The following is a 14,298-nucleotide window of genomic DNA, read 5'->3' as shown; positions in this document are numbered from 1 at the left end:
CCTGCACCTTTGTTTATTCCAGGGCACTAATGGTTACTCGCACGCCTGCTGTGCACAGTCCTGTGAGTTAAATACCCACTACTGTCTGCACTGGTCCCACCTGCTCAATTGACAAAAAAATCAGGTCCTTGTTGACAGTTCTGTTAAAAGGTTTAATATTCAAATTATACATTAAATAGAATCAAATCGGCAGCAGCAGTTTTATTAAGCATCAAGTCAGTTGGCATGTGTGTGGCAGAGGAGTGCCTGGTAATGGAATAACAGGTCGGCGATGTCCTCCGCGATTCCAGAGTAAGTCAGGTCACTAGGTAAGTTGTAACTGATTGCTTTTCCTGCAGCGCACACGAGCAGTATCAGCCATCTCCCTCCCACCCCCTCCACAGCCTGCTGCTGGCTGTCCTGTATGTGAGCTAGCAGCTTTTTAATCTACCTGGAACTAAGGCCAAAAATTATCAGCCCTTTCGTTCTGGAAGGAGAGTTGACCTCATTTGTCACCTGAACAAAAAGCAATACTTAAACTGAATTAAAACTACCCACACGTGAAGCTTGTCGGAATTGTCAGCTATTGTTGGCGTAAGACCTGGTAAATGTGGAGCCAGTGCTGTGCCCTGACCTGGAGATCTAACAGACTTGCCAGAAATGCCTGTGTCCAGACTGAAGAGACCTGGGGCTCAGGAAGAGGCTCGGAACGCCTGCCCTCTATTCTGTAGAAACTGCAAGCATGGGCCCTGACTACATTTTTTGCTCTTGGTAAAAGGAGTCAATGATATCTTTGTACTTGTCCAAAACTGTGAGCCGTTTCAGTTTCATCGTGGGACCTAAAAGGGAAATGAGAAGAAATGAGTGAGAAATTCTCTGAGAATTCTGAGAATGTGTGTGGTAAAGACTCACACTCAGTGAGTCCTATATATAACTCAGGAATTAAGCCAGATAATCAGGACAGTCAGTGGCCAGCCTCCAAGACAGTGATGGCTCCTGGTATTCACATGGCTTGTGTGTAGTCTCCTGTGTTACACCGCTGGTTGTGGGCAGTGGAGTATAGATGAAGGGTTGGTATGTCGTTTCTAAGAATAGGTTATAAAAGACTGCAGTTTCTTTTATATACATAGGAAGGTGGTATAAGCTACATCTGCCTTATCCTTGACCTGCACCCAGTTTTGATCCTCAGTCCATTTTCTCTGAAATGGATTTATTTGTTCCGTCTCTTGAATGAATAAATTGTTGAAGCAATTAAAAAAATAGACTAAGTTTCTGTCTTGGGCTTTCTCTTGGACCACTCTTCCTGGGCAAGCCGGCTGCCATGTTGTGAGGACACACAGGAAGCCATGAGAGGCCCACTGCCCACACACAGGTTTCTGGCCAGCAGCCAGCAAGGAGCTGAGGCCTGCCAACAGCCACGTAAGTGAGCACGGAGGTGGACCCTCAGCTGCAAGTGACTGCACCCGACTCATAGTGACTGTAATCCCATGAGAGCCAAGCCAGAACCTCTCAGCTAAGCTGTTCCTGGATTCCTGAGCTACAGAAATGTGGATAATAAATGTTTATTGCTTTAGGCTGCTACATTTTTGGGGTCATTTGTTACACAGCAATGTATTAGATAACTAGTACACATCACCTCTGCATTTTTGTGAATGTTCATACAACATTATGCTTTGATGGTTGTGACGGGCCCAGGGGACGTCCAGGTTATGGGGAGCCTCTGCCGTGGTCTTTGTGAGAGGTCTTCCCCTAATTCCTTTTCTTGAACTTGATTTACCACCTCAAAAACAAGGTTGAAAGAGCTCTGATTTGAGGTCCTGGGTAGCTTAAAGTGCCTACCTCACTCTTGACTGTGTAACTGGAAACTTTCTGTGTTAAAATCATTGTATTAACTACTTAGCGAGGACATCTTCTCTGTCTGACCTTGCATTCAGTGTGCTGGCAGCAGACAGCCAGATAAGCTCAAGGTCTTTAATTGCAGCTCAGCATTGCTGTAGACAGTTGCATCTGGGTTCAGCCTTAATGAATTTGAGGGAATCACACTGGCATAACCATTTCTACCTCCCCTGTTCCATGAACACTCCATGAACATCTCTTGGCTACAGCCAAGAGTGACTTCAGCTGAGGCTGCACCAGAGCCCTCTCCTGGTTCTGTAGGCAGTGCTCCGGAACAGCCTTATCCCTTTATCACACAAGCTGACTTTCCAGAAGATCACAGTAGTCTCACCCCTAGAACCACGTGACTCCAGCCTGAACACTAACAGGGCCTTGGTGTTGGCCTGGTAGTTCCATTGTGATTTTAGGGGAAAATAGTCCCATAGTCAAGGCCAAGTTAAATGTCATGTTCAGATTAGAAAGTTCTAGCACATATCAGTTGGGCGCAGTGGCTCATGCCTGTAATCCCAGCACTTTGGGAGGCCGAGGCCGGCAGATCACCTGAGGTGGGGAGTTCGAGACCAGCCTGACCAACACGGAAAAACCACGTCTCTACTAAAAATACAGAATTAGCCGGGCATGGTGGCCCATGCCTATAATCCCAGCTACTCAGGAGGCTGAGGCAGGAGAATTACTTGAACCCACGAGGTGGAGGTTGCAGTGAGCCGAGGTCATGCCATTGCACTCCAGCCTAGGTGACAGAGCGAGACTCCATCTCAAGAAAAAAAAGAAAGTTCTAGCACATATCTTATACATTCAACAGGTTCCACATAACCACAAGCCCATGCATGGAGCCGTCAGTGTCCTCCAACAGGAAGTAGATGGGTGTCACCCATATTCCTGCCATGACCTTCTCCTTGCCATGGCTGCTTCATAACGGGCACCTCCTAGGCACTGCCATGGCCTCTGCCTTCCCACACAGCCGTTGCAACGGTGAAAAGAAAAAAACCTACCCAACTCTCCACCGGAAATGGAGAAGTCTCTCTCGAGAATGGCCCACTTCTGGATGTGGTAGGGCCGGGCTGCGGCATTCATGTTGACTCTCCGGATCCCCTCTTCGATGGCCTGGTACACGGCCTCATCCTTCCCTACGATCTCAGACACTGTGGTGGCTCTGCTGCCCACCCTCTGGCAGAACTCCACAGCTTGTTCAGTCAGATTATCAGTCGGGTCAGAGGTGTCTGGGTCCAGAGTGCACTGAAAAGCCAGAGATCAGATGAGGACCAAGCCTTACCCCACAAGACGTAAGCCCTGGTCCTAGAGGAGGTCTTACTGCTGTCGGCAAGGGTGTGAATCATGTGAGCTCTGTTTCAAAGAGACGGTTCTAGAATGAGTAGCTGCTACTGTGTTGAGCCTCGTGTTATTGTGGAAGGAGCAGTGATCTGATAATTAGAAGGGCTCGGTCAGTGACGTTATTGTCTGTAAAGCAGGGACCATAACTCCTGCCTGTCTACCACCCTGGGGCTCAAGTACCTGCAGAGAGCAACGAGGGAGGGCAGCAGCACTTTGTAAACGGGAAAGTGCCAGTAACATGTAAAGGATCATCACGGTGGCTTATGTGGGACAGAAGGAATTTCCGCATGCCACAGTTGCTCCAACAGTGCAGGCAGCATGGACTTGAGTCATTCCAAAATGAAGCCATGAGATCTGGATGTCCCCTGTGCTGAATGTGGCTGCCAGCCAGACCCACAGACCCCCTCACTGGCTGCTCCTTCTGAGCCGGAGCCCCCCAGACACACCTTCAAGGTGAGCAGCATGGACAGGAACTTCCTCTGGTCCCCAATCAGCATGGCGTTGCTAATGATGGGTAGCTCCATCTTCACGGCCTCCTCGATGGGCACAGGGGGCACATTCTCCCCACCAGCTGTGATGATTAATTCTGGGGAGGCAAGGCCAGGCCCCCGGCACAGAATGTAGTCCAGGTGCCCCAGTTGAACCACAACCCAAGCCTTAGCCACAGCCCGGAAACCTCAGCACAGCAGGCAGCACAGCTGGAGACGCCCCCTCTCTGGGAGCCAAGAAGCAGTGGCAGGCCCTCCAAAGCAACTCACACCTGCTGGGGGGCTGCTGGCAGCACCCCAACGACAAATGCTCATCCAGGGTTCCCTCTCCTCAGCTTGTCATCCAAGACTCAGCCTGCTCAGGCATCTCATCCATGTCCCCTTCTGCCAGCCCCAGTTCCTGCCCCCAAATAGCCCGTGTCATTTCCCTTCCCTGCCTTTGCTTAAGCAAAGTGACCATCCCTGTCACTCACACAGCACTCACCACCATGCTAAGCACTTCACATACAGTAATTCATTTAATTGTCACAACCTATAATGAAGCAGACACTCTTGTTTTGCAGATGAGGAAACTGAGGCACAGAGACGTTCAGTAACTTGTCCAAGCTCACATGCTAGTAAGTGGCAGAGCTAAGATTTTAAATCCAGTCCAGTTCCAGAGCCCATGCTCTCACCTGCCCTGCTAGGATGCCTCTCCCCTTGCTTGCGCCTTTCTCCCTGGAAGGTCCTCTCCCCTTCTTTCCTTCTGTCCAACAGACTGCCAGGCACTCAGTGCCCTAGCCTGCTGTTCTCTGATAGTAATGATGGCTTACTTCTAGGCTAGATGGCAATAAATTAAATAAAACAAATTTAACGAATGCACATTGACTAATTTTAGTGAGACTGTACTCCTGTCCCTCATTTTATCTAGGGCTAGCAAAGATGGAGATTGGCCACATTCCTGCTGGAGTCTCTCGTGCTGACATCAGGCACAGAATAGAACAAGGCTGTCCATGGCTGCAAGGAGCCCACAGTGCAGGGGGGCAGCGAGACAGAGGGAGGCACAGGGGCTGCAGGGCCAGGGCAGGGAAGCATCAGGCCCAGCTGCATGGTGAACATGAATGGGGTTGGCAGGCAGAGGGCAAGACAGAAAGCAGAAGCTCACAGGCCTTAAGGGAACTGCAGGTAGCAAGTGAGGCAGAGGCTGGAGAGTAGCCCGGCAGATCTCAGAGGCTTCCAGTGCTGGCTCAGGAGCTGGATTGTGGGCAGGTAGGTGGGAATCACTGAATGGTGTGAGATCAAAGTTTTAGGATACTCTGGTAGCTGGGGTGAAGAGTGGTTATTCAGGGGGCAGGCTGGCTAGAGAGGAAGCCATGGCAAGTGTCTAGATGATCAGGGTTTGTCTAGGACAGCAGAAGTCAGGTGAAGAGGAAAAGACAGACTCTGGAAATGTGGGAAGACAAAAACCCAGCCTCCCTCACATATGCCTCATCATTGCTACCTCATTCCTGCCCTCTTCTCCTCACCACCGCCCTCTGCATTCTCACCAGCATCTTTTACCATTAGTAAATGATTTTTAAAAACCCTTAGCAAACCAAGCCTAGAAAGGAACATCTTTAATCTGATAAAGAACATCTAAAAATTTTTACAGCAAACATACTTTTTTTAAGATTTAATAATTTTTTTTAAATAAATAGAGACAGGATCTCACTATGTTTCCCAGGCTGGTCTCGAATTCCTGAGCTCAAGCAATCCTCCTGCCTCAGCCTCCCAAAGTACTGGGACTGCAGGTGTAAGCCACTGTGCCCAGCCAAACATACTAATGATAAGATAGTGAATGCTTCTCCCCTGAAATCAGGAACAAAACAAGGATGACCACTATCACCACTTCTATTCAACACTGTCCTGGAGGTCCTAACCTGTGCAATACGGCAAGAAAAAAATTCATCTGTCATTTGCAGATGATATCGTTGTGTCCATAGAAAATTCAAAAGAATATACACACTACTGGATTGAATATGTGGTCTGATCAAATGATCCACAAAAGGTGATTTGATACAAAGCCAATATGCAAAAAGCAGTTGTATTTCTATATATCAGCAGCAAACAAATAGAAGACAAAAAATTTTTTTGCAGCAACATCTGAGCTGAAAAAAACTTTTAAGTGATATCATTTAAAATACCATAAAAATTCTTAGAAGTAAATATAAGGAAAGATGTGCAAAAATCTCTATGCTAGAAAACATAGGATGGATGCAGTGACTCACACCTATAATCCCAGCACTTTAGGAAGCTGAGACAGGAGGATGGCTTGAGCTCAGGAACTCAAGACCAGCCTGGGCAACATGGCAAAACCCCCTCTCTACAAAAATAAAAAGTTAGCCAGGTGTGGTGGGTCGCACTTGTGGTCCCAGCTACTTGGGAGGGTGAAGCTGGACCAGAGGATCACTTGAGCCCAGGAGGTAGAAGTTGCAGTGATCTGAGATCATGCCAGTGCACTCCAGCCTGGGCAACAAAGCGAGACCCTGTCTCAAAAATAAATAAATAAATAAATAAATAAATAAATAAATAAATAAATAACACATTATTGAGAGAAACTTAAAAAGACCTAAATAATCGGGAGGCTGAGGCAGGAGAATGGCGTGAACCCGGGAGGTGGAGCTTGCAGTGAGCCGAGATTGCATCACTGCACTCCTGCCTGGGCGACAGAGCGAGACTCCATCTCAAAAATGAAGAAGGAGAAGGAGAAGAAGAAGAAGAAGAAGAAATTTTAAAAAAGACAAGTAAATGGAGAGATTTATCATATTTGTGAATTGGAAGAGACAATACTATAAAGATGTATTTTCCTCACCAAATTGATCTATAGATTCAATGAAATCAAAATCAAAATTCCACCCAGTTTTTGAGGAAACATATAATAATTCTAAAATTCATATGGGAATGAAAATGGCCAAGAACAGCCAAGGTCATCTTGAAGAAGACAACCAAGGTTGTAGGGCTGAGCCAGATATCTAGCCCTGTCATAAAGCTATAGAAATTAAGACACTGGGTATTGGTGCACGGATAGGCAAATAGACTAAGGGAACAGAATAGAGTCCACACATAGACCTCTCATAGACAGTCACTTCATAAAGGACAAAGGTATCACTGCAAGGCAATGGGGAAAGGATGCCATGTCAGTTGGATATGTATTTGGAGAAAAACTATTTGGACCCTTACCTCTCACTATACTAGTTCTGAAAGGAGGGCCGGCTCTGGTTGAATTTGGTTTTCTGGCTACTATCCTCCCCCGTGCAGGGATGTGGGTCCCCCTCATCTGCCGTTACAAAGAGGCACACTAGGCGGCGCCCATGGCACATCCAAGCAGCCACCTGTCACTCCTGGGGTCTCACTGGAGGGTACCTGCCAGGGCTCACCAGCCTGCACATCCCAGGGCCCAAACGCCACCGCGAACTTTTGTCCCTCCCTGGGGTTACCGAGCCTCCATGGCCATCAGCTGGGGCCTGGGCACGGTCGCACACTGCCTGCATGACGTCCACAAAGTAGTTTCCCCACTCACTCAGCTTCAGTTTCCCCCATGAAGCCCTGGTGCGGGATTCCCACGTGGGTGCTGCGGGCATGACACCAACTTGGGTGAAGCAGGCAGAACATCCTCCCACAGAGGCATCCCCAACTATACCTGTCTCTGTGGGAAGTTTGTCTTCTTTTAAATTTTATATCCAATTTGCATGCTATTCCCCATCACATCTGTGTTGCATATAAAAATACATAATATGTATGCTCTTGAATCTTCTGGAAAGACTTGCCTTGTTTCTCTAGGGGTCTGATTTCCAACTCCACCATTTACTAGCTGGGTGACATTGGGCAAGTTACTTAACCTCTCTGGATGTCCTCATTAACAAGTTAAGGTTAATAGTACGTGCCCCATAGGAGAGTGGAGTAAATAAAATGATGTCACTAAAGGTGCGTGACACTTAATAAAGGCTCAAGACCAGCAGCTGGTATAAACAGTGGTGGCAGTGGAATTCCTGCCCCCACCCCACTGCAGCTGTCCAGGGCGCTTGCCTTTTTTTGTTTGTTTGTTTGTTTTGGTTTTGCTTTTGGAGACAGAGTCTAACTCTGTCTCCCAGGCTGGTGTGCAGTGAGGCGATCTCAGCTCACTGCAACCTCTGCCTCCCGGGTTCAAGCAATTCTCGTGCCTCAGCCTCCTGAATAGCTGGGATTATAGGTGCATGCCACCACGCCCAGCTAATTTTGTGTGTGTTTTTAGTAAAGATGGGGTTTCGCTGTGCTGCCCAGAGTGCTCTTGAACTCCTGAGCTCAGGCAATCTGCCTGCCTCAGCCTCCCAAAGTGCTGGGATTACAGGCATGAGCCACCGCGCCTGGCCTGGGGTGCTCACCTTTGAGGCGCCCAGTGATGTAGAGGAAGCCATCGGCATCCAGTCGGCCAGCGTCGCCCGTATGCAGCCAGCCTTCCTCATCAATGGCCTCACACGTCTTGTCCTCCATGTTCAGGTAGCCCATGAAGATGGTGCGGCCCCACAGGCAGATCTCGCCAATGCCCTCTGTGTCCTGGTTCACCAGCTTCACCCGACAGCCGGGCACCAACTTGCCTGAGCTGTCGAGGGAGGGGCCGGGAGACTGGTCAGAGGGAGCTGTCTCCTTCAAGCCCCCACTGGGGAGCCGGGGTCCCAACAGCTCAGTCTTCACTGATGGCTAGAAGGTATCACAGGGCTTTTGTATTTTAACAGGGGACTTACAGCTGAAAGATAGAGCCAATTTAAGAGTTTTAGGGAATGAAGGAAGGAAGGAACAAATGAAATGGTAATGGTAGAACTTGGAGCACTGTGATAGGCTGGCAGGGAGAGGAGATATTTAATCATAACTGATGATCCTGCAAATCACTCCCCAGAACTGACTGCCCTCACCGCCCATTAGGAGGCTGGCCTGGTCCCCCCAACTCCTACCTTAGCTGGCCCCTGGGCCATCCACTCTCCTAGAACATGCTGGAGCACACCCCACACCATGAGAGGGAGGGGCCAGAGGAAAACTGCTCCAGAGGTAGACCCCTGCTCAGGGGGCACCTGGGCTGTGCAGGCTGTTTTCAACCACAGACTCACACAACAAAGTGGCCGAGGCCACTCCCACTAGACTGAGGAGGATAAGCTAGGGACTTGGCCCAAGAGGGCAATGTTGGCTCTCAGGGGCTCCATAGCCCAGTGGCCAGGTCTCTGGGACCCAACTGGCTTGCAAAGAGAAGGTGGTCCCCAGGGCACTCAGCAGGCAGACACAAAGGAGTACCAGCAAGGGCGCATGGGTGTGCATGTGTGCGGCAGCCTTGAGCCTCACCTGTACAGCCGGTAGTTGCAGGGGCTGGACATGAAGTGGGGGCCTGAGGTCTCACTGAGGCCGTAGCCCGCATACAAGCGGATGTTGAGGCCCAGGAAGAAGTGCTGTGTCTCTGCTGTCATGGGGGCTGCTCCATAGAAGTTCTTCTGACACTTGGCAAAGCCCAGTGCCTGGCGGACCTTGGCTAGCACCAGGTAATCTGCCAGTCTGGTTGTGAAGGGCTTCAGGTCGCTGGTGGGACAGGGAGAATGGTTCATGGAAGAAATCACACACACACAAACACACACACACACACACACACTAAAAGGGTGGTATTCAGTGAGAACACTCTGGCTCGGCCATTCCGGTTGTCTGTTCCACTTGGTTGGTTTGAATATTGAACCTGCCCATGAACATGCATGCAGATGTAGGTATGCAGGCACATGGTTGTGTGCAAATGTGTCTTGAACCGGGAAGCCAAACAGATTCAGCTGTGTACAGGTGTACAGGCAACAACAAAGACACATGCCATTTTGCACACAAAATACACATGCACAGAGACTTGAAGTATGTATTCGTGTATACACATGTACAAACGTCGGACCCCAGTGAAGCCCACAATTGCTTTGTTCATGCATGTTCATGTTTCATGTCTGTGCAGATGAAACTGTGGATGCTCAGATATGTACACACATCTCATGAAACATACCGTTTCACAGACACATGGGGAATGGAAACTACTTCTAAATTGAAACCAAGCCAGATTTATGTCACTGACCCTCCATAGAACTATGTGGGAATTTTAAAAGCTATAGAAAGACAGAAAGGGTGAGACATTTGAGGGGTTACTTGGGATGCTGGAAAGGCTGGAAAGGCTAAGTCCTCATCACTGTGGCCCCTTCTCCGGCCACCTACTGAGGACAGAAGACCTCAGGAGACTGTGCCAGGAGCTGCTCCAAGGGAGGTGAATTTCACTTCAGAGAAAGCAAGTTAGTCCTCCCAGTCAGAATCCAAAGGTGGAGCCACTCTCCCCAGCAGGCCCTGGGAAACGCATAGGAGCTCAAGCCCAGTCACTGATGGGGCATCTGCATGGGGTCTCCAGAGCTGCCCGGCCACTGGAGCCGGGACAGGCATGGCCTATCAGACCCTCACTGTGTTTTGGGTTATGACCCAGTGCACTGCCTCCCCAGGCCTCCCGCCCGTGGGCCCTCTGTACCTGCCAGGGCAGGTGAGGTTCTGCTCCAAGGTCACCGACATGGCCCACAGCAACATCTTGCGCCGGATGAAGCCAGACTGAGCCGCCACCTCCTGGATGCGCTCCATGATCTTCTCCCACACCCGGGGCACCCCCATGTGCGATGTGGGCTCCACCTCCCGCAGCGTGTTCACCAGGCTCCCCTGTTCACACCAGAAGAGGCAGCCCTGTTGGGTCCGGGACAGCTGGGGCCCAGGGGCCCCCTCTCACCAGCCAGGCAAGCCAGCAGCACACACATGCTCAACGGGCACCCACACACACCTGCACACAACGTATGGCACATACTGTTTCCTCAATGGTTGTTGCCTCGCTTTTTGCTCACAGAACCCTGGTGGCAGGCAGTGGTCAGGCAGCCGGTGCTTCAGAAGGACCTCAGTCTCATCCCAGCCCTAAGCCTGGCAACTCTCCATGAGTCTAACTCAGACACAAGAATCCCATTCCCCTCGGCAGCATTTGGTTTGAGAATAGACAGGTGACACTTTGGGACACTGAGATGCTGGTGGAGGGAAACTGGCTGGGGGGTTTCTGGGAACGTTTTCCTCACAGTTAAAATAAGGGTCCCAAGAACAGGTATATCCTGTGAGGCTGGGATTCAGGGAAGGGCTGTAGCCATCTGGTGATACTCTGAGGACACCCGTCCTTGATCGTGTTACAAGTCCCATGAACCACTCTCACTCCACTTTATGTAATGGCATCAGGTTCCCGCTCTGTCGCCCAGGCTGCAGCGCAGTGGCACGATCTCCGCTCACTGCAAGCTCCGCTTCCTGGGTTCACCCCATTCTCCTGCCTCAGCCGCCCAAGTAGCTGGGACTACAGGCGCGCACCACCACGCCCAGCTAATTTTTTGTATTTTTAGTAGAGACAGGGTTTCACCGTGTTAGCCAGGATGGTCTCGATCTCCTGACCTTGTGATCTGCCCACCTCGGCCTCCCAAAGTGCTGGGATGACAGGCATGAGCCACCACGTCCGGCCCAGTTTACCTTCTTGTTTGGTCATTTGAGTCAGGCTGTGCCCATTGCAGCTGACAGAATTCTGACTGATACATGCACAGGAACGGCACACACACAAATGCACACTCAGGGCCCACGGACACACGTGGACGTGGCCTGGCACACGGGCTGGGATGGACGCACAGTAAAGGCAGACTGACCTTCAGGGCGTCGGGTTCGGCAAAGCAGACCTGGGCCCCCCACTGGATGCCTGTCCACAGGTCGTAGATCTGGGCAGCAATGTGGCTGAGGGGCAGGTAGCTGACTACCACCTCCTGCTGGACTTCTGCCGGCCGGATGTCACCGGCCTGGCTGCCGTACCTTGCTGTCCATGTGATCTGGAGGACAAGTAGATGGATCCCAGCAGCGTCCACAAGCCAGCCCTGGCGGTGCTCACAACTGTGGCCACCCTGAGGGCCAGCCCCAGTGTGGTGCCCCCTGTGGCATCTTTGCAGGCTCTGAAAACCCTAGGACAGGCCTCCCCTCCCCCTTGCTGGGCTCAGTCTGGGCCACAGACTGATGGGCTGTTCTACCTATCCCAGCTTCTAGAGCAGAGGGGCCCAAGGAGCTTTCCCAGGGGCTACTGGGGCAGAGCCATGGCCCAGATTCACCCATAACCCCCTTGCCCACCCCCACACCAGGCGTCTGTCCTACATTGTCTTGACTCAGCATCACGCCCTTGGGGTTCCCAGTGGTGCCGGAAGTGTAGACTAGCACACAGCACTGGTTGGGCTGCTGGGTGTCAATGATGGCGTCCAGGGCTTCCTCGGGCACTTCATTCCCCAGCTCCATGAATTCCTCCATCTGTAGCCAGATGCAGGGAACAGGCAGGCTAGGTCAGCTGGGTGGGCCCAACAGACCCCACCTGGTGCCCAGGGCCCCACTGCCCATACCGTGTACACATTGGCCATCTTGTGTGGAGGAGGTTCTTTATATATCACGACTGCCTTTAGATGTGGCAACTGTTTCCAGACCTGCATTGACAGGAAAAATAGAGCAGGTTTCAGCAAGAGAAATGTCACCTTCTAAAAAGTACCCCATCTCCCTGTGTGAGCCTGCTTAGCAAATGTCTCTGGGTGCCCCGTCTCTGACCTTTGACCCCAGCAGGACAACTGCCACCCTTCACCCGTAGTTTCCCACCTAAGAACTTGGGAGCAGTAAAGGTGGGGATAGCCAGGGGGCTGGGGATGGCTCCTCATTGGAGGAAAACCACCAAACGAGCTGGGGCTCGGTTGAACAAACCATGACCCAGCCACACAATGGAGTAGTGCTATGTGACTGTAGGAGAGAGAGGGAGAGGAGCAGAGCACAGAGGAGAGAGGGAAAGAATTCTACGTGCAGAGAGTGAGTGGTTTCTAGGATATATTATTAAGTGAAAAAAGGAATGTTTACAATCTGCATATAGTATACTATATTTGTGTAAGAAAGGGGTGCAATGTAAATATATGTATGCAAACATGTATTTACTTATATTTACAAAAAGAGGCCGGGTGCGGTGGCTCATGCCTGTAATCCTGGCACTTTGGGAGGCCAATGCGGGAGGGTCATTTGAGGGCGGGAGGGTCATTTGAGGTCAGGAGTTCGAGACCAGCCTGGTCAACATGGTGAAACCCCGTCTCTACTGAAAATACAAAAATTAGCCAGGTGTGGTGGCGCATGCCTGTAATCCCAGCTACTCGGGAGACTGAGGCACGAGACTCGCTTGAGCCCGGGAGGCAGAGGTTGCAGTGAGCAGAGATCGCGCCTCAGCACTCCAGAGAGAGACTCTGTCTCAAAACAAACAAACAAAAAAAGAAACTCTGGAAGGTTAAACCAAAACCTGATTGAATTCACTATGTATAGGCAGAGAGGGAATAAAGGTAAGAAGAAAGGGATGGAAGCAAAAATTCTTTGAGTGTTATCTCACATGATTTTGACTTTGGAATCATGTAACTGTCTCAACCATTTGAAAAATAAAGTTATATGTAAAAGGAAGCCAGGTGTGGTGGCTCATATGCCTGTGATCCCAGCTACTTGGGAGGCTGAGGCGGCAGAAGGATTGCTTGAGGCCAGGAGTTTGAGACCAGCCTGGGAAATATAGTGAGGCCGTATCTTTGTGTGTGTGGGGGGGATCACTAAAAAATTTTTAGAAAGGGAAAACATGAGTTCCTAAAACTTGAAAACACTCTGAAATAAATGAATTAGCCCAAGATCAAGGAACCAGCAGAAAAAAAGAAAGAAATGAATTAGACCACATACTAAGTTAGTAACATAACCACACACACACAGAATTACATCAAGATCAAGGAATTTTATAATAGTGTACTTTGATTCCTTTTTTTTAGTGGCACTTACTCTAAAGGCAAAAAGGAATTTCAAATTATATGCAATAGTCTTATTGGTTTCTGGAGTTTCGTTTTGTTGGTTTTGTTTTGGAGACAGGTTCTCACTCTGTGGCATGATCATGGCCCACTGCAGCCTCAAACCCCTGGGCTCCCATGATCCTGCCTCCGCCTCCCGAGTAGCTGGGACTACATGTTCATACCACCACATCTGGATAATTACATTTTTTTTGTAGAGACAGGGTCTCACTATGTTGCCCAGGCTGATCTTGAACTCCTGGGTTCAAGAGATCCTTCTGTCTTGGCCTCCCAAAGTGCTGGGATTATAGGAATGAGCTCCTGTGCCCGGCCTTATTGTTGGTAATAATATTGATACTACTATTTCAAAATTATTTGATGTATACTATAGGATTATGTTAATCCTATTAGGAACTAAGATTTTAAGGTAAAATAAAAGAAATACAAGAATAAAATTTAAAAAGGAAGCTAAAACTTCACAATATAATATTTGAAATGTTATAGAAATAACAGAAATATCAGTGTGAACTCATGATTTTTTGCTAAAATATATATTCCTGAGACTTCTGATTCTGATCACAAGGGAGTAACATCCATCATTGCACTGTAAATACTAGGAAACTGGACAAATAGAATAGTTGGGTGGGTCCAGCAGGCCCCAGCTGGCCCCAGCTGGCACCCAGGGTCCCAGTGCCCATACCGTGTGCACATTG

The 14,298-nt window shown here is 49.7% G+C and overlaps 1 protein-coding gene across 2 annotated transcripts in view; it reads right to left on the bottom strand.

Moving 5' to 3' along the window:
* Nucleotides 1–131: 131 nt before the first annotated feature.
* Nucleotides 132–14,298, bottom strand: part of ACSBG1 (acyl-CoA synthetase bubblegum family member 1) — a 65,535-nt gene continuing 51,368 nt past the window's right edge. For both annotated transcript variants that reach the window (XM_003901263.5, XM_021940796.2), the window contains exons 6-14: nt 12,140–12,220; nt 11,901–12,050; nt 11,408–11,584; nt 10,219–10,400; nt 9,024–9,254; nt 8,075–8,292; nt 3,654–3,793; nt 2,868–3,111; nt 132–818 (exon numbers count right to left, since the gene is read on the bottom strand). In XM_003901263.5, coding sequence (XP_003901312.3) covers nt 733–818; nt 2,868–3,111; nt 3,654–3,793; nt 8,075–8,292; nt 9,024–9,254; nt 10,219–10,400; nt 11,408–11,584; nt 11,901–12,050; nt 12,140–12,220 — 1,509 coding nt within the window. In that variant the 3' untranslated portion in view covers nt 132–732. The remainder of the gene's footprint in view (nt 819–2,867; nt 3,112–3,653; nt 3,794–8,074; nt 8,293–9,023; nt 9,255–10,218; nt 10,401–11,407; nt 11,585–11,900; nt 12,051–12,139; nt 12,221–14,298) is intronic.

This window comes from Papio anubis, chromosome 7 (genome assembly GCF_008728515.1).
Source record: "Papio anubis isolate 15944 chromosome 7, Panubis1.0, whole genome shotgun sequence".
In the NCBI taxonomy this organism is placed as follows: Eukaryota; Metazoa; Chordata; class Mammalia; order Primates; family Cercopithecidae; genus Papio; species Papio anubis.
This window is presented reverse-complemented; position numbering and strand designations above follow the sequence as displayed.